The sequence below is a fragment of the Ambystoma mexicanum genome, chromosome 7p, assembly GCF_040938575.1.
Source record: "Ambystoma mexicanum isolate Mex_15411 chromosome 7p, UKY_AmexF1_1, whole genome shotgun sequence".
NCBI lineage: Eukaryota > Metazoa > Chordata > Amphibia > Caudata > Ambystomatidae > Ambystoma > Ambystoma mexicanum.
The window spans coordinates 250,469,416-250,494,320 of NC_090939.1; the positions used below are offsets into that span (position 1 = coordinate 250,469,416).

Below are 24,905 nucleotides of genomic sequence, written 5' to 3' on the forward strand. Positions count from 1 at the left end.
TGTACAACAATTCCCTGTCGTAGTGGGCCACAATCACTAGGGCGTTGGCCGCCTTCACTGTCGTCGCCGCCGACGAGATGACTCGGCGTCCAGCGTCTTTCCCTCGCCGTCCGGTGAGGAAGTTGAAGATGAAGATGAAGCCGATGCCCCCCGCTTTCTTCTTGGCCGCTGATGAGATGACCGAATCCGGGGTCGGCTGTGCCCTAAGGCACAACGGGGTGGCGTCGGGGACCCAGTACTTCTTCTCGTACCGGTCCCTCTTGGCAGGTGTCATGGACGGGTTCTTGAGGAGGGCAAGTCTCTCGTCCCAGATGTCATCCAGCAACGGCACCGCGAGGACCGTCTCCCTCTTGGCCTCGCGCCGTTGGTAGAGGAAGCCTTCCTTCTCTTCGGGACAGAGCTGACAAAGCTTGGATGCCCTTGCAATCATGGCGTGGAAGGAACCAATCTTTTCGGGTGGGGACACCCGAGGAATTGGAGACGGGAGGTCAGTCCCGTTGTCACGGCCGTCGTCATCCGTTCCTGTCGTGGCCGTGTCTGTTCCAGTGTCGTCACTCGGGACCGGGGAAAGCGACAAAGGCTGAGAAGGCCGTGAGGGCTGAAGGGGCACTGGATGAATTCTCCTTCTTGTTTGGAGGGCATCCCAACGGACCCGGTTCAGCTGGGTCGTCCGTCGGGGGTAGGGGCAGTCTCGTCCTGATCTCTGTGCATAAGGCTTGGATTGCTGTCAAAATGGCCGCCGAGTTGTCCTGCGGCTCGGGCTGCGACGGGTGCAACGGTTGCTCCTCAGCCACGGGAACCTCATCGTCGTTGCCACCCTCGCTCTCGTCGTCCCTCTCATCGGGATTCCTCTTGTGGGACCGGGCCTCTTCCAAATTCTTGGTCAGTTTCTTCTCGGAGGTTGTGTCCGTGACGGCCACCGCCCACCCTTTTTCCACCGGGGTCTTCACAGGGGTCTTCTCGATGGGCTTGAAAGAAGATTCCCTCCGCAGAGGTAGGGAAACTCTGGGCCCCGAGGTTGCCTCCACTGGGATAGCCTCCACAGGCTTCGCCAGGGCCGCAGCGACTCCCTCGATAGAGGCCTTTGCCGGGTGAATCAAGGCCTTCACCACCTTGGGCGCGCTTGAGGCCTTCACCTTAGAGGGAGGGTCACTGCCTCGCTCCCCCTCGGCCGGTTCCTTCGAGATCGACCAGGGACTCTCCAGAAGCTTAGCCGGGTTCTCAGATTTTCTCTTCCCCGAGCCAGAGCGTTGGCTCGTGGTTGATGGCGTCGGTGAAGGTGCACCCTGCCTGGCAGCCGAGGAGCCCAACCGTTCGGCGCTCCCGGTGCCCGCTGACTCACGGTGTTTTGCCTTCTGTTGGGCCCCCGTTGCTGGGGCGCCCTGAAAGTTCTTAGAAGACCGCTCAGACTTCTTCTCACCTGCTGGGCTCTTGGCTTCCAGCCAGTTGGAGAGACGGGTCCGACGATCCCTCAAAGTCCGATCCGACATGCTCATGCAAAACGCACAGTCCTTCTCCACGTACGTTTTGTCCTCGTGGAGGCAGTAAAAGCATTTAAAATGCTCGTCCTCCTTAAACACATTTTGTAGGTTGCATCCAGGGCAGATCCTGAACAGTTTGCCGGAGTCGAGCTTCTTTCTCCTGGGTCATGTTCTTCTCGTCTGCGAGGTAGGCCTCAAACTTCTGGAATCCTCCAAGAAGCGTAACTCGACGAAAACTTCACCCTTGATGGGCGTAGATAAATCCGAAATGGGTCCCCGTTAATCGGTAGTAGAAACGGTAGAGCTTGAGGCTCGATTAAACCGAAAAATTAGATAAATCTCTTTGAAAAAGAGCAAAACGCAGTAAAATCTCGAGAGGTATAGCACGAGGACTCCCAACACTTTAACGTGTGGTAAAAATCTGACGATGGCTGCCAGGGGCGGGGTTTAGGGAGAGGGCAGTTATTGGCTGGGGACAGTATGACCCAGAGACCAGTGATTGGTTACTAAGACAGATCAGAAACAAAACTGATACTGATTTTTTCTTTACCGAGGATTCCCAGCCAGACGACTGGGAATGTTCATGAGCATGTGAATCCATGCCAGACCCCATGGAATATTTATGAGCATGTGAATCCATGCCAGACCCCACGCTGGAGAAGAGTATTCTCTTCCAATGCAGCAGCGGAACCTATAGCTATCACCTGCGGTGTCCCACAAGCATCGCATGTCTCACAAACACTATATAACATTTAGTAAACCCTTGTTCAACGCACTTGACAACCTGGGTGCCATCTACATCAACTATGCAGATGACACCCATCTCGGGTAACCATGAAACAGACTCCTGACTCCTCAATAAAATATATCTCATCATTCAGGCATGGATGGACAACCATGTACTCTGCCTGAATGACGAAAAGACGGAGCTCCTCCTTGTCGGATCATCAGCCAGACTAAACAACTTAAGCACCCACTTCAAGTCATTCACAATTGATGGCAACAATTTAAAAGTCTCCAGAGAGGTGAAAACCCTGGGCTTTTACCTCAACTCTACACTGAACTTAAAGAGACAAGTCAATGCCACCTCCTCTGCCACAGTTTACACTTGCAAGCTCATCAACGCCTGCAAACCCTTCCTGTCCCTAGATAGCTGCATCACATTGGCAAGAGCGTTGATCTTATCAAAGCTCGACTACTGCAATGCATTATATCTAGGTTCTAGTAAATATAACCTAACCAAGCTCCAGACCTTACAGAACACCTGCAATATTCAATATTCCCAGAACACAACATATTTTAACTATCAGAATCAGCACTAACTGGCTCGCAGTCAAAGACAGAATCAGTCTCAAATCACTGACTCTCACACACAAATGTCTAACTATGCACCTACATACCTAGCCGATAAATTCACCAGAAAAATGTCAGAACGCCCACCAAGATCAGCACAATCACACTGCCTAAACATACCTAGGTATAAGTTACAAAAAGCTGGAGGCAAAAGCTTCCCAGTGATGGCCGCAAAATTATGGAACTCACTCCCCATTAACCTCAGATCTAAATCTTCATATCTCAGCTTCAGAAAGAACACCAAATCTTGGCTAATGGCTCTAGATGAACAAGTTACTCTCTTACCTGGTAACGTTCTTTCGATGGGATGTTCCGACAACTTATTCCATATATATGACAGTAATCACTACAGCTGTGCTGCTTCGGAAAATATTTCGGCGTCCTGCATCAATGACGTCGATAAGCCGTCCTCGAGGGCCTCCGTCGAGCCGAAGTCATCGGATGTTATAAGTAGGACGCACGACGCCCGTAGCCTCAGTTGTAGTTTTTTCCCAGAACGTGTGGCACAAATCTACTGCCAATATGACCACAGAAAGCCTTGCAGAAACGTAAGCTGCAATCGTATAAGAAATTCTGTAGCGGGGAAGGCAGGGAGGGAGCGATATGGAATACGTCGTGGGACCATCCCATCGAAAGAACGTTACCAGGTAAGAGAGTAACTTGTGCTTCGAGGGGATTGGGTCCTCCAACGTATTCCATATCTATGACACACTCCCAAAGCAATACCAACGTAAGGAGGTGGGAAAAGCATTTAGAATATACACATTTAGAATGCCCAATCAAATTGCAGAGTAAAGGACCGCCTTGCCAAAGGCCAGATCCTGCCCATGGATAAAATCAAGGGAGTAGTGACGTACAAAAGTATGGACCGAAGCCCAAGTGGCTGCATCACAGATGTTACGAATAGGAACACCCCTCTGCAAGGCAGTAGAGGCAGTCATACCCCGAGTCGAATGGGCCCATAAGCCTACAGGAGGATCCTTAACCGCCAGGCGGTAACATTCAGAAATTGCCAAGATAATCCATCTAGACAAAGTCTGCTTAGTCACAGCTTGTCCCAAACGCCTTCCAGCGTAACCAATAAAGAGCTGATCGTCCACTCTGACCCGGGACATGCGTGAAATGTAGAAACTTAAAGCTCTCCTAGGATCTAACCTATGGAGCCTCTCCTCGTCCTTACCAGGATGCGGAGGAGGATAAAATGCCGGAAGAACAACCTTCTGGCTCAAATGAAATTCCGACACCACCTTCGGAAGAAAGGAAGGACGAACTCTAAGGACAACCCTGTCCTTATGAAACACAGTGAAGGGTGGCTTAACTGACAGTGCCTGTAACTCACTCACTCTGCGAGCGGAAGTGACCGCAACTAAAAATACAGTTAAGAGTTAACAGTCTCAAAGGACAAGAATGCAAATGCTCAAACAGAGCACCCATTAGAAACTTGAGAACCAGGTTCAAATCCCAACCGGGCACCTGGAAAGGTGACGGAGGGAACACATTAGTGAGCCCTTTCAGAAACTGAGAAATTAAAGGAATTTTAAAATAAGAACACTCCTCAGACAAGCTCTTAAATATGGACAGCGCCGCCAGTTAACCTTTAATGGTACCTACTTGCAAGCCCCTGTGGGCTAAAGAAAGCAAAAAAGACAGAACTACAGGAATGTCACATGAAAAAGTATCCACATTCTTAAGCCTGGACCAGTCGCCGAACTTTCTCCAACGGCAAAGGTACAGGGACTTTGTTGCCGGCCGTCTAGCCGAAAGCAACACCTCCATCACATCTTCAGGGAGGTCCCAATCCTTATACCTCAGCCTCTCAGAAGCCAAGCGTGAAGGTTGAGGGATCTGACCTCTGGATGGAGAACCTGACCACCCCCTCCCGTGAGAGCAGATCATCTCGGTAGGGAAGACGACGTGGAGGGCAGATGGACAAGTCGAGAAGGTCCAGGTACCACGCCCTCTTGGCCCAAGCCAGAGCAATGAGGTTCATCCAGGAACCGAACCTCCGCAGCACTTGCGGGATGACGGGGACTGGAGGAAACGCATACAGCAGTGGGAAGGACCACAAACGCGTCTCCTAAGGCTCCTCTTGGAGGAAATTCCCACAAGCAGAACCTTTAACACTTCCGGTTGACACTGGAGGCGAAGAGATCCACTTGAGGGGTCTCCCAAAGGGCGAAGTGTTAGGGAGAATTCTCTGTATAGGCTAATTTCCCAAACTTAGTGAGTCCCCCAGCAGCTTTGCTGGATTTTTGGGGTTTAATTTATTCTCCTGCTAAGAGTGAGACTATTTTTCTCCCACTCTTAGGCATGATTTGAGAATGTCCTTTGACTTTGTAATGTGTTTTATGGGCTATGGGGTCTTTTGCTCCATAGGGCTTCATGCGTTTTTGGTAAGTGTGTTACACAGCACCCTCAGTGCAGTAACACAGGGGTGTCATAGTGGCCCCCAAACATAGACTCCATACCCTGGGACTGACTACTGTCTCGCAGGGCATGTAAAGTCACCATTGACTTTACTAGTCTTAAATTATTAACAGAACCAGTACAAACCATCATATTGTGGAAGTACTGATAGAGGTAATTCGATTGCCCCTGGGTCTGTTTTTCAGTGCAATGTTAAAGACACCGCCTGGTTATTTATTTAATATTTATTCCCCGGTTGGGTCTTTTTTGCCAGGACTCGGTTTTAAAATGGCGTTTGTGTTCGCCTCTGTAACTCCAAACCAAGTCGAGCCATTTGTTCCACTTTTGGTGGGCTTCTGCACAGAAGCCTCCAAAAGTGGTGCCACTCTGTCTGGGTCTACAGGATGTGTGGGAGGGGGAAATAGGCACCCTGGACTGAGTTGCCTCGGCAACTCAAATCGCACTCTTGTGCGATTGGCCCAGTGGTGAGCCGCCCGGCTCACCACTTAGCATGTTTGAGTGACAGCTAGGACTGATGAACCGGGGTTTTCTGCATTAAAGCAGGGCTTTGGGGACTGGAACTTCAGAAGTCGCCACAGGACCTAAAGAATCCGAAGAGGGAGAAGCTGAGCCGACCTGCAACGACGACACCACCGGTGGAGCCCTGCTGAATCGAACTCACCACTTCCCAACGACAGAGAAGAACTTCTTCCTGGAGAGTCTTCTTCCTTTGAGCTGGTTGGGTTAACCAGTTCACCTTTTTTCGCCTTCCTGGATCGTCTCGTGGTCGGATCGCCTGTGCCAAGCACCCCGGCGGCCGGATAGTTATGCTTCACCACTACCGCAAATACAAGGGTAGTACCTTTTAACCGGGGAAACTCCGCGGCTGGTTTCTTCCCTGGCAGTGCAACGACCTCCAGCTTTCCTCCACGTCGAGATCTTCTCTTCCCCCTGGACGAAGCACCGACTTGCACCCGCTGCCAGGAACAACTGCCCCCGCTGGAGCTTTCTCACCATTTCAGGTACTGTGTCCCGCCTGGTCACCCTTGCAACAGACTGTCCAAGGTGTCCCGTAAATCCTTGACTCTCTATCCTTGGGTGACCTCAGACCTGTTAACTAACTTTTCTGAACTGATCCAACTCCTTTTTTAACTATCTGCAAAGACTTTTAAAGTGTACTTCAACTGTGTGATCAAAGGCACATTCCGCCTTGCCCTCTCCAAGAGTGGGCCTGGCCTATGAACTTTTTGCTCTACAGTAGACCCTCCCTTTCTTGACTTGCTGTGGTTCTTTAAAAGTGTTGGTATTGTGTGTTTTCCTATTTCTGCCTTTTCTCTTCCTTTTTAAATCATTATTGGGAGTGCCATCTATGGTTACACGCTCACCTCGGTTTTGCTAAATAAGTGGTGTACTAACCTAGACTTGTCAGATAATTAATTAGGGAGGTGTATATATTTCTAGTGACAGTTTGAATTTGCTTGACATATTAGTGCCAGTGTATTTTTAAATAAATAATTATATACTTTTATACCAAAGCTCTGGTCAGTGTTTGCTTGTGCTACTGTCTCTTTGCACCTAATGTGTATACTCCATATACTGCCTAACTCTTCTTGAGATAAGTCTGACTGCTCAGCCACAGCTACCAGGTAAATCTGGGTGGTACAGACTGCTACCAATTGGGTTTACTGCTAACACCTGTAGTCTTAAACTTATTGCAGTGGTCCCTAAGGGAACTGCACAGGTTTCTGCCTAACACGAAGATCTCCAGGAGAATCTCCTGAGCCAACTCCCACTCGTGAGAGATCGCGCTCTGCCTGCTCAGAGCGTCCGCTGTCTCGTTTTCGTCTCTGGCCAGATGAACTGCCGAGATCGAAATTTCCTGCTGGATGGCCAGAACCAGAGCTGCATCGCCTCCCTGCACAGAGGAAGTGACCCTGCCCCCACCCTTTTTGTTGAGGTAGTGCATGGCCACTGTGGTGTCCGTCAGGATCAGGACATTCTTTGCTCGCACAGTCGGCAGAAAAGCCTTCAGGGCAAGCCTGACAGCCCTCAGCTCCAACAGATTGATATGGAGTCTGGACTCCGACGGAGACCAATGACCGCTGACTGTCAGACCGTTGGCATGAGCTCCCCATCCCGTGAGGGATGCATCCATCACGATTGTCACCTCCGGCCTGGTCAGCCAAAACAGAGCCCCCCCTCATCAGATTGCCTTCGTCGGCCCACCACAGAAGGTCCTGAGCGACCGAGGGCGGCACCTGAACGGGGTCCGACATCCTGCCGGAGGACTGTGACCACTGCATCTTGAGAGCCCCCTGCAAAGATCTCATCCACAGTCGGGCCTCTGACACCAGAAGAATATAGTATGCCATGAGGCCGAGCGGCCTCAAGAACTCGAATGCCGAGAGACTCTGGGCATGTCGAAACTTGTGTACCATCTGCTGAATGTGAAGAGCCCTCACCTGGGGAGGAAAACACTGCCCCAGGGAAGTGTCGAGCACTGCTCCGATGTACTGGAGCCGCTGAGTTGGCGTCAAGTGAGACTTCTTTAAATTGAGGGAGAAGTCCAGCTTTTGAAGGGAGTGGCAGGTGACGGAGAGATGATCCAGGACTTGCTCGGGAGAGCGCGCCCTGATCAACCAATCGTCCAGGTAGGGGTAGATGTGAATCCCCCCTTTCCTGTGATGCGCTGCCACCACCACCACCATGAGCTTGGTGAAAACCCTCGAAACTGAGGTCAATCCGAATGGCAGGACCCGAAACTGAAAGTGCAAGTCACCAACCGAGAACCTCAAGTACTTGTGCTTTGGATGGATCGGCACATGAAAATAAGCGTCCTTGTGGTCGAGAGACACCAACCAGTCCTGAAGTTCAAGGGCCTGGAGGACTTGAGAAAGAGTACCCATCTTGAACTTGTCCTTCCTGAGGAGCTTGTTCACACCTCGCAAGTCCATGATCGGTCTCAACCCCCCTTCTTTTTTCGGGATCAAAAAATAAGGGGAATATCATCCCTTGTTCCTCTCCGCTACAGGCACCAGTTCTATGGCGCCTTTCTCCAGCAGGGATTGAATTTCCTGCGCAAGGAGCGGATCCGGACTCTTCAAAGAGAGGTTACCTGGTGGATTGTCGTGAGGCCTCTGCCGGAAAGGAAGACAGTAGCGGTGGGCTATGATCTCCAGAACCCACACATCTGAAGTAATGGCACGCCATTCTACCAGATGCTGCGGCAGCCTTCCCCCAACCGGAGAAGCATGGACCTCATGACTGAGCTGAAGGGCTGCTGCAGTGCCTGAGGGCAAAGAGGCAACTGCACGCGCGGCCTTGGCACCTCGAGTACCTTGTTTTCCACCTCTGGCACTCCTACGGTTGCCCCTTTGACTTGCAGCTCCTCTCGATTTACTATAGGACCAGTAATATCGAAAGGAACCTCCCCTCCATTGCTGTCCCCTGGGATGAAAAGGCAGAGGTTGGCGGACTGCAGCACCAAACATCTTTGCAGCTTTGAAGGACTACAATCTTTCAAGACTCTCGTCAGCCTTGCTGCCAAAAAGATGTTCACCATCAAAGGGCATGTTGAGGAGCCGGGGTTGCACATCCGGAGCAAAACCCAACTTCTGCAACCACGCAAACCTGCGCATTACGGTGCTCGCCGTCATGGACCGGCTGACGCAATCGACCATGTCTAGACCCGACTGAACAGATTCACACATGGCGTCCTTTCCATCCTGCACGATAGCAAAGAAACCATCTCGTTTCTCCCCTTCGGGAATATGTTCAGCCGCTAGGGAAATACAGTTCCACAGAGTTTGAGTCAAACGAGACAAGGCACAAACTGAGTTGGCAGCCTGAAGCGCCACACCCCAGAAGAAAATCCCTTCTTCGCCCAGCCGTCAAAACGTTTGTCGTCCCTATCAGGAGGGATGGTAGGGTACGACGACTGCTTTGCGGGGGCCGTAGCTGCCTGCACCACCAAACTCTCCTGAGTGGGGTGCATGGTCAAGTAGCAGGGGTCAACACTGGCTGGGCGATATTTCTTCAGCAAGGACTTGCTCACTGTCCAAGATATCAGTCAGGTCATCCTGCTGAAAATCCCCAGGGGGGGCAGACCAACCCAGGTATTCAGTGACCCTCGACATGAGGCACCGATATGAAGATTCGGCATGCGTGCCAGGCTCCGGCCTACCAAACTCCACCTCCGGAGAGGTGTCTAGACCACTGGCGTCGTGCAGCGACTGACGCAGGACCTCAAGTTGACTGTGACCAGAAACAATGTCATCAGGAACCAATGCAGGAACCAATGCAGGAACCTCACCTTCCTCAGACCCCTCATCCACCTCAGAAATATAATCTAGAGGCTGGAAAGAGGGTACAGAAAAAGGCACAAAGACATGTTTAGCCTTAGCCATCACCTTTCTTGGGGGTGCCACCGTGCCACGGGGTACCTCTGACAAGGCGTCGACCGCAGCGTCGACACAGGCCTTGTGGGCGCAGCCCCGCACGTGTCTCTCTACAGCCTGGGCGCCGATGGTGTCAACGCCTTCCTCAGAGGCGGGGCCTCGAGAGAGTCCGTCAACGACCTCGGTGCCGCCGGCTTCGATGTCTTCTTTAAAGACTTCACAGAGTCTCGCTGTCTTGATGGCGTCAAGGACTGGGAACTGCAACAGGCATGCCTAGAGCGACCATCCTTGTCCGACCGGGACATCGAAGGCGCCCGGTGGTCGCGATGACTGCTCGAGCCCGAAGGCGGACAAGCGGTGTCTCTAGCGCGGCCTCGACCAGCGTCCTCAGACGGCGCAGCCGGACTGGAGCCCTGCGATTGAAAAATCGCCAACATCTCGTTTCAAAACGAATCCCATTCCTCCGGAGTGGAATGTTTGTTGGGACAAGCTACCCGCCGACGGGCGGAGTCCTCGGCCTCGGAAGAGGACGGGGAAGGCGACCTGTGACGGTGCTTCCTGGAGTGCCTTCGAAGAGGCAGAGGAATGGCGGGACCGACTCCCAGACTGAGAAACCCCGGACTCACGACCACGACGATGCGGAGAGTCGCCCCTCGAATCGCCCGTCGAAAGACCAGTGGAACGCGACTTCCGGGGCTTGGCCACCTTACCGACCGACAGCTTCTTACACTCCTGCAAGGTCTTCGAAGTGAGCGATTGGCAGCCGACACAGTCGTCCGTATCATGGTCCTCCCCGAGGCAAGCGTCATGCGTATCCATCAGGGACATCTTGGACCCGCACACCCGACACTTCTTAAACCCGGACCACGGGGTGGAAGAACCCGAAGACGACATTCTTATTAGCAATTGAAGAAACTGGTTCGAAGAACCGAAAGAACAGGATTCAGTAGAATCGAGGCGCGCCGAGATCTCCAAAGCGAACACATTCGCGGAAAAAACGGAACAGAGGCTACGGGCGTCGTGCGTCCTACTTATAACATCCGGTGACGTCGGCTCGACGGAGGCCCTCGAGGATGGCGTATCGACGTCATCGATGCAGGACGCCGAAAGAATTTCCGAAGCAGCAAAGCTGTGGTGATTACTGTCATAGATATGGAATATGTCGGAGGACCCAATCCCCTCAAAACAAATATTGCTCTCCGCCTAGCCATGTATAAGAAACTGAATGTATCTCCACTTCTTTGTAATTACCTTGTGAAAATTTACTGGACCTCCATATCTGTTGCATTTATATGTATATACCTACTCGTCTGCAACTACCTTTGTAAATACTTTGTGTGAATGATTACGGTCATGCCTGTACTTTTGCAACTTGTAAAGCACCCAAATACATCAGGGTTTGGTGCGCTCAATAAATAAACGAAGACAATCCAGCAAGCAATAGTAGAATGTGGACCAGGGAACAACCACCAAATGGTGAAAAGCAGCAGAGAAGTGTCATTTACCTGGCACCAGCAATGTAAAAACTTCGTTTGAGATCCAGATTGTGATGCGTCACTTCTGCAGAGTCAGAGCAAGGCCTAGGGAAAAATAATGGTAATGATTATTTCCTGAATATGTGTAAACATGAATTTGTCTTGGGAAGGCATTGTTTTCAGCAAGCACCTTTACATTACTATCACCACCGCTGGCTGGAATACACTTGCAGACATAAACTCCAAAAGAAAGCCACCAAATTGGACTAGTCTGCCTAACAGCTATAGTGGTCCAGTTTGCAGAACTGAAATGCTGGATGCAAATGGGGCAAATGAAAAAAAAAGTATGCAGGAAACTACACATGACCATGCAGTGGAACATGGTAATTTGGTTTTGTGCATGCAAACTTCGCATATTTAATTTGAAAGGGTGCTTACCAGTAGAACATCGAAAGCAGATTCAAAACGCTCTGATGAGCAGTTACAGGATCAGATGTATATATTTGCTATTAAATTAAAGTTGTATTCCTCCCAGCAACATTAAAGTGTCTAGAGTGAGTGATACTGATCAAATCATTCTCCAGGAAGATGATTAAGGTTTTTTGGCACAGGTAAACAGTTTCGCTGTTGCAAAAAAGGGTGTATTCAAAATATGTACACTTTTATTTTTAAAGAATATGTTCCCCAACGCCCAATTACAGAATGATCGTAAAACTAGAAATTAAAAAGCATTTAGGACCGTACGAAAAAGGGGGATAGATTATACAGGTGTTGAACTGATGACGTACTTTGGTCGGGGGACAGCATGCCACGTTATAAATCATGTTCCACCAGAGGCCTAGCTCTCATTTGTGTAAATGATTGCAATTGTTGGGCATTATAATGTATTGCTTGCTTTTGTAAGGTCGATTGCTGAATGGATTATGTTTTCAAGGCAAAGGTCCATTCCAGAAAAGTTAATGACCTCCTTGCGCAAGAATAATGTTCGACTGTTCAGACTGGTTAAATAAGTGCACAACAGAAATACCTGCATTCAACTTTGCATTTTAAATTTCATAATTAGGAGAACATGTTACAGTGGATTCCTGCAGCCCACTGGCATAGAAAAAAAGGAAATATACAGCAAAAAAACGTGTTGGTAAATCCAATGACAGTGAATTATGGACTTTACAAGACGGTCAAATAGAAATAGCTTGATCAGAAAATGCACACAGCTGTAAAATATGTATGTGACCAACTCCTAAAACCAAAATTGAGGCCAGGACCGACACGAAATTGGAAAAAACGAGGTTGATCTACATGAAATTTAACTTTTGATTGAATGCCAAGCTGGTTAGGAACAATCCTATGTGGATGGTGGTAGCTAAACGCCATTTGCACTGGATACGATTTGAGAGAGGTCAGCTGTCCGATGTAGAAAGAGCTAGCTAGTTAAACAGTAAGCAGCCACCACCCTCCCCCAAACATGGACAAAATGGTTCGGTTGGGGTACCCGATTTGAAAGGCTAGAAGGGCACCTGCATCCAGGCATTATAAGAACTTTAAGCAATAACATAAAAAATAGCTGTAAAGCCCCACCCCACCAACAAAAGTTCAGAGAAGAGTCTCGACTCCTACTTCAGTACGAGTGCCTCGAGGTGCACTCAGATAATATTTAAAGGAAATACGCAGAGTGCACAAGACAGAGGGAAATAGGACAGGAAATGTGCTGTGCCCACTGCAACAAGTAATACCATACCCGAAGACATGTGACATATCAATTAACAGCATTATGCTTCTAGGCTATACATGCACAGTGGAAAGATAGTAACTGTTGAGGAGGGAGCTTCAATGGGTAGATTTCATAGCAAATACATTGGCTAACCAGCACCAGGGGTACACAAGTATTTGGATGTGAGCCTTCTTATAGAGAAAAAAAGTATGGCTTAAACAGTGTGCAGATGGGCTGAATGAAATGAAGATAAATGACATACCGAGAAAGAAGCACATTACTCAAGCTTGGTCATATACGAATAAAGCCAATTCAAACCCATCTAAAAGACCCGTTTGTTAATACAACGAATAAAGAGAGCAGATGGCAGGTATTATGGCAATTCCAACCTGATGGGCTTCGGGTGCTAGGCCCGTCATTAACAAAAGGGATATTTTTGGTCTCTTTAGCAAATGCAAAAGTGGAATCTAATACATCAATACGTCATTAGCATACAAGAACAGAAGCAACATGGCGGCCAGCATCGAAAGATCCCTGCAATTGCAGCAGATCCACTAAAAGCCCAACCAGGCTAACAAGTAAGTGCCTTATTAACAAAAGCGGTCCAATTGGGATCAACCAACTATAGATCAGATTTGAGACAGGCACAACTATTTGTTTTGGAGGTATCACCTGTTAAACTCACAATCACCGCTTTGCACAATTCTGTATACTTAACTTAAAGCCCAACTGGTCTCGGAGGCCAGCTCCTTGCTAAAAAAGCGCTCTCAATTGGAATAACTATCGATTAGGATGGACACATGCACAAACCTGCACATTGAGGTCTCACTTGACAAAGTCACAACCCCCGCCATGTACATTTCCGTATCATTACATGGGGCCTCTCATCCCGGCATGCTGACTCCAACCACAAGATTCCATTACATAGATTGTGCAAGCGACGCTGAACCCAGACAGCGACGCTCATGCTAGGTATTTCTGTATCAATGTAATTGCGCTAGCTTAAGCTCCTTTTCAACGGGTGCCCGCTACACGGCACACCAGGTGCCACGGAACACCATGCACTCCAACTGCGTTCAATTAAGGCCTCACGGCTACCCAACTGAGAGGAGACGCACACTCCATGACCATAAATAACCAGATGCACAGCTCTCTAGTACGGACTCACCTTGTTCCCCACGGGCACTTTTGTCCAAACAAGCACACGATTGCTACAAGCACAAACACTGCCTCTAGGGGAAGTTACTCCTCACACCTCACTCATGGCACAACTCAGCACCCCAGCAGGAGCCTGAATAGGCACGGCACACCACCGAATTCGGGTGGGCAGTAGTGGGTTACTTGCTTCATGGAACATGCACGCTCAGCAACATTTCTCTTCCTGGGTTTCTACCGACCAGCAATGCCGGACAGCCATTTTCTCATTAGCTAACAATCGACTAGCAGGCTTCAATGTGCACAGGTTTGGACATCGGTCCATTCATCGCAACCAGGACTGAATTGATACTTTAACCATACCGGGGCAAGAACTTGACAATGCACCCTGGACCTCGATCAACCAACCCTCCCAGCAATGACTGCACCCTCGCACCACACGATAGGACAATGATCTAATCAGCATTCGCTAAAAACACACTGAACCGGACCTTACTCCATGCAACTAGCTAAATACCTTTTCCTTCCCTGCCGCACTCCATCTCCTATATGCAGTATTGCTTATGTATCTATTGTTGACATGTTTAACCAATATGTTATGATGCTTTGAACATCACTTACATGCATTCAAATCCATCGACCACACAATGGGCCTCATTACACGGTAGGCAGTAAGGGTTTACCGGTACCGGTATTTTACCGGTACCGGTAAACCCTTACCGCCTTACTACGAGGTCCCTTTGCGAGTTGGAGAATTTAACGCCTGCTTTTTGCAGGTGTTAAAAACCAACCCGCAAAGGGACCAGGGAGCTAATTACGGTACCGCAATTTGCGGTGCCGTAATTAGCACCTTCCCCATTCCCATTATGCCCTATGGGGCAAAAATGGGGAAGGGCAATGGGGGAAGGGGGAATTACCACCCCACCAACCTTGGAATAGGGCGGTAATTCCCCTTTCCACCAAGGCGGTGCCGGTATTTTACCGGCATGGACCAAGGTGCTAATAGCACCTTGGTCCACCGCCGTCTGTGTAATGAGGCCCTATATATGCGTCAATTGAATACTGTGCTCACTTTTGACCATCCATGATGCACCTCTTATTTTCGCAACAATCTGGGAATCATTAATTTCGGTGTTGAATCTATGCACATATACATGGTACTGTGTCACTATATGAATCACAGCCTTGAGAAAGACCCCTGAGGATCGAAACGCGTGTCGGCTGACAACTTGTAAATAAACAAAACCCTATGAAATTGGACAGTATCCACTTTTTCATTAATCTCTACAAACTGATTCCATCCATAAACCAGCGCTCAGGTGAATAGGACCCACATTCTATCTCTGGTAAACTATACATCTTTCAATACAAGAAAATAATGAAATGTATACAGAGTTCATTGAAATAATTTATGTTCTTATAGTAAATAGTTTACAAGAAAAACCACCATCACAGATTAATTATGGAGCATCCCAACTATCAGAAAGACAATCCCAATACCACACTGTACAGAATGAAATCATGACCTGGTCTTCAAAATTGGAGGACTTCAGCAATGACTTTAAAGAATTTCTAAATTATGATAAAACTCATATTAGAAATGCTGATTATCACCGTCTAACTTGTAAATGTTCCTCTTGCCCCCAGCAATCACCCCCAAACAAATTCACAAAACATAAATAAAAGACTATATGAAACATCTCTCCCTCCTTGATGAGTTTACAGAAATTCCAAAATTATCCCATTTATGTTTCCCACTCCGATACACCATCCCTTTCATAAATACATTTATTTCATATACTATAAATATTTTGTATATTATTCCATGATAAATTCCTTTTTTTTAAAAAACCTGAATTAATAGTCCGCGGACTATGTGACTGTTCGCTTACGAAATGGGGCATCCGGTCTTGTATGACGCTCTTTAATTGGTCTGCGAACAGTGCACCCGATTGTGGGCATCCCAGCGCATGGGTCTGGCATCTCACGCTCGCCGAAGTCCGTGGACGCTCCTGGACGTCATCATGTGACCGCACCCGTGCATCGCTGACAGTTTGAAATTGCATTTTGCAGCCAATTTAGGATGTTGAAAATTTAACGTTTACACTTCCAGAGCTCCTAGACTCACTTTTAGTAGATCCGTCAACTTTTTACAACTTTCCAAGGCCTATTTCCGACTCGATAGTCCCGCAGACTGTTCTCCTGAAGGGACCCACCCGTTAGATTTAGCTATTCTCAATCTGGCTATCCAGGAGAGACACCTGCTTTGGGGAGCACATTTATCTGCATCAATGACATCTGTAATGGCCATCCCTCTTTCCAGGGGGCTGCCACCAGCACAAGCTGGAAGAACCGGACAAATGAGGATGAAGAGGACCAGGAAGATGAGGTAGAGGAAGTTCCTACCTCCAGCACCCAAAGAGAGTCATGGGTGTGGCGGTTCTTTGAGGCTGCAGGAGGGGTCCCAAATGCTCAGGCTGCCCATGTTGAATGCATAGAGTGTAGGGTCAAACTCCTTCGGGACCACTTCCATCCGCCATCACACTTGATACAACCACCCGGGTGCTCTGAGAAATAAAGTAGGCTATCCTCTACCGCTCGTGCCACCACACAGGCTACTCCGGTGGGGCAGAGGATCCCAACCGGCTGCCTTGCAGGCAATACAGGAGGCTGTTTATCCTTACCTTTCAAGGGTCACAGTATGTAGTGCGACACACCTCTCTCCGGGGGAAGGGGGAGAGCAGTGCTTTCGAGGCTTTGGTCAAGCACAAGAAACACTGCCCCCTACCTTAGATTTAAGGCACACCCAACATCTTCCACTGTCAACCTGTCTCTCCAGGTCTGTGGTTGGTGTCCCTTCCCTCCCCCACCTTTACCTCCTTGCGTCTCCTACAAAAAAAGAAACCAGAAAATACCCCCAAAAAGCTTTTCTTTTGGAGCCACCTTTCACAGTAAAAAAGTAGAGCTAAAAGAAACAAAGCACCCAGCGCCTGCATAGTCCGGACATGGGGGGTAGGGAGAGGGGGGGAGGGGGTTGGTGGTGGAGTTTAAATCAATTAACTTGCTTTTGTTTTATAAATGGTGGCTCTTAAGACTTTTTTTAAATTGGTATTGGTATTTCATATACTGAATTGAACAAAAGTTATACTGAACTTTATTTTTTCTAACTTTCACAAAATATGCTAATTTGTTTTTGGTTTTGCTTTTTACTAACAAATAACTCATTACGTATTTCAAATGTCCATAATGCATTGAGTTTTTGTGGACATTCAAAAGAAAAATCTTTTCCTACATCAAATGCACTCCATCTCTTAGAAAAATATGAACAATATCAAACTTGATATTTTCATTGTGAAAAGATGTCATTACAACATCCTGCAAAAAAGCACTTACAGATTTGTTTAAATTGCACCTATCCGAGAAAAAACAATCTTTGAACGTGAAAACAATTCCATTAACTTTGCAAATGTATCCTTGATGGCAAACTAAGGATATTTGGGTGACATAGCCCAAACGATTGCCTCCACAGTGAACTACAATGATGTCTGGATGCTTCAAAGTAACCATACATTCATAAAACTGTTGCAATTCCACCCACTTAATTCCTCGAACTTCACACCAGAAAAATGTAAATTATTCAAATCCAAGTATCTCACGTAATCCACGCTGCTGACAGTACACCTTTTACCAATGGAACTAAGAATTGCACACCATCCAGACACACTGCTTCCTCAAAGCCATAGCCATACCAATCTTCACTGCACACAACAAAGAACTCTTGCTACCTTGTCTTCCAGCACACCAAACGCACAAAACCAAATTGGCAAATCCCCCGATGTCCAGGGACGTTTGTGACTGCCTGCAGTCCCCTTTCCATGCTTGACATCCTTAAAAGACCCCGATGGCATGTAAGGGTCTGCGGTGTCCGCTGACACCATAGCACAGGCAGCCCTTCTAACCTTTTTTACTTCTAGGTTTGTAACACTCCCTCATTGGCTGCTTTCAAACACAATCGCATCCAAAAACTTTACATGTAACCCTGTCATAGAAGTTCAACACCTAAAATGTACTCTTGAACTCAGTAAATGTCACCTACATCAAAAATACTGTGAAACTCTCCAAGATTTCTAATTGCAGATTCAAAAAAGCATAGTACAGGTATGCATATATTTGTTTAAAGTAATATTTTAAAACACCTCTATAAATAAATGTATTTAGGATACATTACTCACCTGGCTAAATAACACAAAAGTCTAAGGGCAAGCAATTTCTGCCTGAGGCCCAGTAAACAGACAGATTTATTTTTAGTTTAATGAATCCTACATCTATAGTAGCCGGTTGCTTACTAGATATCCCTATATAAAAGAGACTAACTATCCCTTAGTTGAGTGTGGTCTCCCTAGTTCGCTCTGCTGTGCTGCCTGTCTAGGTTAGGGGATACAAAAGAGACTGACCCTTCCCCCCTCTCACTACTTTTCTCACAGCTAAAAACTAAAAAACAACTGCACACTATAGGAAGTCAAATCCACTTTTAATTCCTTCCCTCTCGTGTCTTATAAAATTGGGAAAAATCATTAAAACATACAACACACAAAAAATCCCTGTATGTTTCTTTTTCCACACAGGTTTTTGCAGAATTAACCTGTTATCTAAAATAATGTAGTTTCACAGCGCCTGAACAATTGTGTATGTGTCTCAAGGGTTCTGGTCATCACCATGAACCTCTGTTCTCTGGTCGACCGGTTTCAGCGGAATAGTGTTGATAACCGCTTTCTTCAGGACATATGCCTGACGTAACCGGTCAAGGGTTATCATTACTCAGGACAACATTGTTATATTTGTCTCAGTCTCCTTTTAGTGGCCGGAGGAATTTGTCTCTCTTCTCCTTGTGGCCGTCTTAATCTTGGGACACCCAGTACTTTACTTCTTTATTCACTAGTGAGTCTCCCAGTGGTCACCCAGCATGTATCTTCTTCCAATGTGTTGCCCTTGATTCATATGGAGGGACTTGCATCTCGGCTCTTCGCTATTGGATCCTAGATTGTTCTTCCTTAGCTTTTAACCTTATATTCAACAAGTTATTCTCATCTTGCATCCTGCGGCTCCGTCCCGACTCCAGATTCGTATTGGAGTTGTTCCCATTACTATAATCGTATTTCTGATGCTTTTATCTGCTTAGGTTCACATGCTATGCCTTGGCCGATATCTAGTGGTAACCGCAGAGTATTACATTTGTTGTTTTCAAAACTCAAAAAAGATGTCGACAGGGCCTGCCAGTAATACTATCCCTAGTGTGACATCCACTGTACCCATGGTCCTTCACGAGGTCCCTCAGATTGTTTTGTTACTGACATGAGGGAGCACCAAGTTTAGCGCAAGTACAGATTTAATAAAGGAAATAAGAGTAGATAAAGCCAGAAAACATCTACACACCTTCTACTACACAGGGAAGGAAGGGTGGGTGCATGTGAATCTAAGCAGATACAAGCATCATAAATACTATTATGGTGAGTAATGCATCCCTTCTGAGGCTTGTGGAGCTGCTTAGATCGCATCCTATGCATAGATTAGCGAGCAGTGTCTGAAGAAGGTAGTGGGTTATGAGAAGGTACAGCTGCAAATAAATGTTTTAGCACCGCTTGTCCCACCTGTGAATCTGCTTTAGAATGTGTGTAAATGCAGTAGTGCCGGGTAAAAGTATGTACAGAGCTCCATGTTGCTGCTTTGCAAATGGCATCGAGCGGGACATTTGCAATAAATGCCAGAGTAGCAATTGTACCCCTGGTAGAGAGATCTTGGTGTGAAAGGCAGCGTCTTGTTTGATAGAGAGTAGCAGAGGTGTGTGCATTTCACTATCCATCTGGAGATGGCGTTTTTTGAAACATGATCACCTTCCCTGCCAGGTGCCATGGAGACAAAGAGTTGGTCTGTTTTTGGTACCGTTTTCTTTTGATTTATTTACATAGTAAAGAACCGCCCTCCTTACATCTGGTGTATGGAGTTTCTCGGCTGAGCTTGAAGGGTTTTGAAAGAAAGCTGGTAGTTCAATGGACTGGTTAATATGGAATTTAGATATGAACTTAGGTGAAAACCTAGGGTGTGTTTTTAGTAACAACCTGTCTTTGTGGATAACACAGAAAGGGTCTTGCACTGACAAAGCTTGTAGTTCACCGACTTCTTATGGTGGTGATAGCCACCAGAAAAGCAGTTTTATATTAAGGCTGGATTTGTACATATCATATCCACTCCAAAGTGGAGTACATTGAGCTTTGTGAGTACCACATTTAGGTCCCACCCTGGAGGCGGGTTTGAAATGGGAGGGTAAAGTCTTTTTACTCCATCCATAAAGGCCTTAATGACATGTACGTTCCAACAGGATACCTTGCTTTGAGAAGTGGTGTACGGAGATCGAGCCGATAGGTGAACCTTGATGGAGTTAAATACTTGCCCGAGTCTAGCAAGTGGAGCATGCAATGAAGAATGTGTGATGGAGTACATTCGATTGGGTTTACATTTTTTGACTGGCAGCGTATTACACATCTTTTCCATTTGTTAAAATAACAGTGTCTGGTGTTTGGTGTGCATGCTTCCTTGAGGATTTCCATACAGCTTTGAAGTAGTTTTAAAGGGCCAAATTGTATAACTTCAGGGGCCAAGCTCCCAAATTCATACACTGAGGGTGTGGGTGGAATGGTGTCCCACTGTGTTGTGTGAGCATGTTGTAGGGGCACGGGCATTTGATTGGATTGCACATCGCCAGTTTGCGCAGATGTGCAAACAAAGGTTGTCTCACCCATGTAGGAGCAACTAGATTAGTGTCGCTTGTTCATGGTGCATTTTGTTCACCAACCTGCTCAGTAGCGGTGTTGGGGGTATAGCATAGGTACATTTTCATCCACAGGGCGTTGCCCCTAGGACCAGTGTTGGGGAAAACTGGATGCGAAGTCTGGACATTGCGTGTTTTGGCTTGTGGGGAACAAGTCTAAAGGGGGGTAACCCCATTGGGAAAAGATATCGTTTAAGATGTTTCCATCGAGCTGCCACTCATGCTCTTCGGAAGGGGATCACTGCTTAATGACTGCCAGAGAATTGAGTTCCCTTGGAACATGCTGCTACGTTAGGAACATGCCCTGCTTGAGTGCCCACTTCCAAGATTTTTGTGCTAGCCTGGACAGACTTGTAGAGTAGGTGCCCCCCGCTTATTTATGTAAAACATGGTACTGGTGCGGTCCGTGAGGACTTGTACTGTCTGGCTTGATAATGTGCACTAGGAAAGCTTGCATGGCCTTGAGCACTGCCATCGGCTCCAAAACGTTTGTGATTTTGGGCTGTGATCTGTGTGGTGAAGGTAATGGGCTCCCCACCCAGTGAGTGTTGCGACAACTGCTTGCACTCTAGGGTTGTGAAAAGGTTTTCCCCTTTAACAGGTTTTCCTTTGTCCACCAGCATAGCGCTTGAACTAGGGTTAGCAAAACAACCACTAGATCGTCCCACTGACCACTTGTTTGAGACCACTGTTTTGCTAACCACTCTTGCATTGGGTGCATGCGCAGCTGTGCGTGTGGAACCAGGTAAATGCACTGTTTCGTTTGATGGAAAGACTAGACCCTCTGCTGTCTTCATGACCGCTCCTAAGAATTGTTTTGTCTTGCCTGGAACAAGACTTGATTAACAGGAGATTGATAGTTTTCTGGGTATTGGTTTTTGCAAATTTGGGGAGATTCCCCTCTTATCAGCCAATCCCGATAAGGGTACACTGGGATTGATTCTTTGCGTAGATGCGTTGCCACTACCGCTAGTACCTTGGTGAATACCCTTGGAGTGGAGGCTATGCTGAAGGGTAGCACCTTCAATTGGTAGCGTTGGTTCGCTATTTTGAAGCGCAAGAATCTTCTGTTTGCTGGGAACATTGAAATATGAAAGTATGCATCTTTCATATCCCAGGTTGCCATGTAGTCCCCCTGTTTCAGCAGGGTCTCAGGGAAAGAGGGGAAAGGTGGGAAATCCATTCGTCTCACCTGTGCAGAATAAGGGGAATTATCCCTGCATATTAACACCAGCCCACTTTACCACCTTTGTCTGGAGTGACCTATACTCTCTGGACTCTGAATCGAAGTGAGTTATAACGCAGACATGCAGCGGGGCAGAAGAGCTTCCCACTCGATATATAACTTACGTAAAAACAAGTCTCAACCCATAAAGGAACCTAAAGAGCCCCATAAGAAAGGGGGTAAAGCTAAAAAGAATGCCAAACATGCTTTACCAGTGGCGCAAGGGGTCATTACCGAGTTTTTCACTGTGAATCCTCCCCTGGCCACCAATTCCACTGTGCACTAAACAGCCAGTATCGCGTGTGAATCTGATAGTACATGGAAATCACATACCCTATGCTCCATCATATCGCTATTTAGGAGTCGAAATTGAGCCCATGGGCGATTACTTACTCTGTAGACAGGGTCGAATCACTAGCGCCATGCAAGTGACCTCACTTATTTCCTCTTTTACAAATAAGCAGGGTGGCTTTACCCTTTGGGGGACGCGCCATCTTTATATCCAAGTGTTTGCCCCCATGATCATCTATGGCCTTGAGTCACTGCACACAATGAATCTTGCGTGGCTGCAAGTGCTGGAGGGCAAGTTCTGGAGACGGATATTAGGACTACCCCCCGGGGTACCAATGGCCCTGATCAGATTGGAATTGGGCCTCCCTTCTTTGAAAGCAATGGTACTGAGGAAAAGAGCAGGGTTTCACCTTAAGATGATAGGTGGTACCAATAACCCCTTATTAACAGTGATCCATCAGGAGGTGACCAAAAAGTATACTACTTTGCCCCTACATAAAGATATGACTGAATTTCTCTTAGACATTGGATGGATACATCGAGGGACAATTGTCACCAAGGAAACCCTATATGCATTAGGAAAAAAAGTAGATCGGTGGGATTGGCTTGAGAATTTCGCACATATAAGTAGCCTTAAGACCTATCATTTTGTGAAATATAGACTATATAACTTCATGAAACCTCAAGCCTACCTATACCTCTGCCCCTCCAGAAGACTCAGACGCTTTATCATCCTGTTTAGATTAGAGCAATTGCCTACTTTGTACATTAGAGGTGCATGGGAGAATATCCCGGTTGATAAGCGTACCTGCCGTCTCTGTAAATCCTTAGAATGCCTAGAGACAGCCAGACATCTTCTCACTGAATGCCGGATATTGAAGGATACAATTTTACGTTATTTGGGAGAATTTGTACATGATGTTGTAACCATATGCAGAACGTCTTTTTGGCGCTATTGCACTAACTCTAGCAATATGCATCTATTTATAGCATTTTACAATATCTGGCAACAGGTTGAACTTGCTATGGAGTGTGGACTGGAATCGCCCAATACTGAGGAGACCTAGGATTGCATAGAGTACCCTATTTGAGACAGAAATTGATCATTACTCCTAAAGATACTCATTCCAACTCCAACTTAGTCATTATTCATTACCCCGATATGATCATTTGTAAATCCTATAAGGAAAGGTAATGCGTAACTGTTCCTTTTAACTGCCGCTTTTATATTTGAGATTTACTTATGGTTTTTTTTTTATATATATCTGTATATATTTATGATTTAAGTTCAATGCTTTGTAATTCTTGTAAATTGTAATATGTGTAAAGTTTGAATTTATTTTCATTCTATACCACATTAAAGTATTATTATTGTTTCAGCAGTGACACTACTTCCTGCAGCGTGGTCATGTGGATTTTTTGTGGCTTGACATAGGTGTTTGCAGGGTGCATTGTTAATTATTTTTTCGGCACAAGGAAGTACATTAAATAAATACCCTTGTTTACTGGGACGATTTCTATGGCGTCCTTTAGTAGCAGTGCTTTGACTTCTTCCAACAGGATGCATTCTTCCTGTGAAGTCTGCCTTTGTCTTGGCGGGTGGTTGGCTGGTTATCTCTATGCAATACCCTCCCCCGCCACAGTGGAAAGCACCCACTTGTTTCCGACATGATTCCGTCCCATGTGTGGGTAAAGTGTGAAATGCAGCGACCGTGGCATGGGAAGGAACCTGTAATAAGTGGTCATTGCTTAGGTGGGGTTGAACCCCCTCTTGAGGAGGATCTGCCCCTACTTCTAGAACTTCTTTGGCCTCTTTGAAAACCTTATTGGGAGGACTGCCCTACTGAAGAACCTCGGGCGCACACTCACTCTATGCATTCAGTTATGTAAAGCAGAACAGTGCAAAAAGCTTGCAGCTATTTTTTCAGAACTCCCTCCACCCCCTTTCTCCATTCACTAGTAGTGACCCACCTTTCTGCACTTTGAGCCCTCAACCTGGCTGCTAACCGTGCGTTCACCTTATCCCTCTTTTTTCATAGAATTATTGCCTAAGGAACCTTAACTTACGGAGTGTGTCCCTAGGCCCCAGCGCTTTTAGCTCTGCTCTTTGTAGTCAGAGTTCCTGAAGGTCTGATTCCGTGTAGCCCTCCCCAAAGGGCATCCTGTCCTCCTGCCTTCTAATTTAGTTCCAGAGTGCTTCCTCAGTAAGCTTCCTCTCTTTTTCGAGGCTCCCCCCCTCATTAGGCATCCCCCTCCATGTGGCCTTGCCCACATCTCAGACTGTATTTACCGCCACATCACCTGTCGTTTATTTTAAGGTATTACGTTATTTCAAAGCGGAGTTGCTCTTCAAAGACCTTGCATGCCATAGAGACTCATTGCATCTCCATTTGGAGTCTGCCCTACCAATACCAGACACATTTGTTTCCTTGTGCACCATGTTGTGGTCCTTCCACCCCACCGGTCTATGTTCGCACCCCATGAGCCAACCACCCTGGACCTGGTTCAGAAACACAGTCTATTCTAGTATAGGTAGAGTGTGGTATGGAGTAGAAAGTATATCCTCTCTGGACAAGGTGAGTCTG

General features: G+C 47.1%; 1 protein-coding gene across 4 annotated transcripts in view; it reads right to left on the bottom strand.

Moving 5' to 3' along the window:
- The window catches only part of ITSN1 (intersectin 1), a 3,188,156-nt gene that overhangs the window by 2,107,989 nt on the left and 1,055,262 nt on the right, over nucleotides 1-24,905 (bottom strand). For all 4 annotated transcript variants that reach the window (XM_069636218.1, XM_069636217.1, XM_069636220.1 and 1 more), the window contains exon 12: nucleotides 11,143-11,217. In XM_069636218.1, coding sequence (XP_069492319.1) covers nucleotides 11,143-11,217 — 75 coding nt within the window. The remainder of the gene's footprint in view (nucleotides 1-11,142; nucleotides 11,218-24,905) is intronic.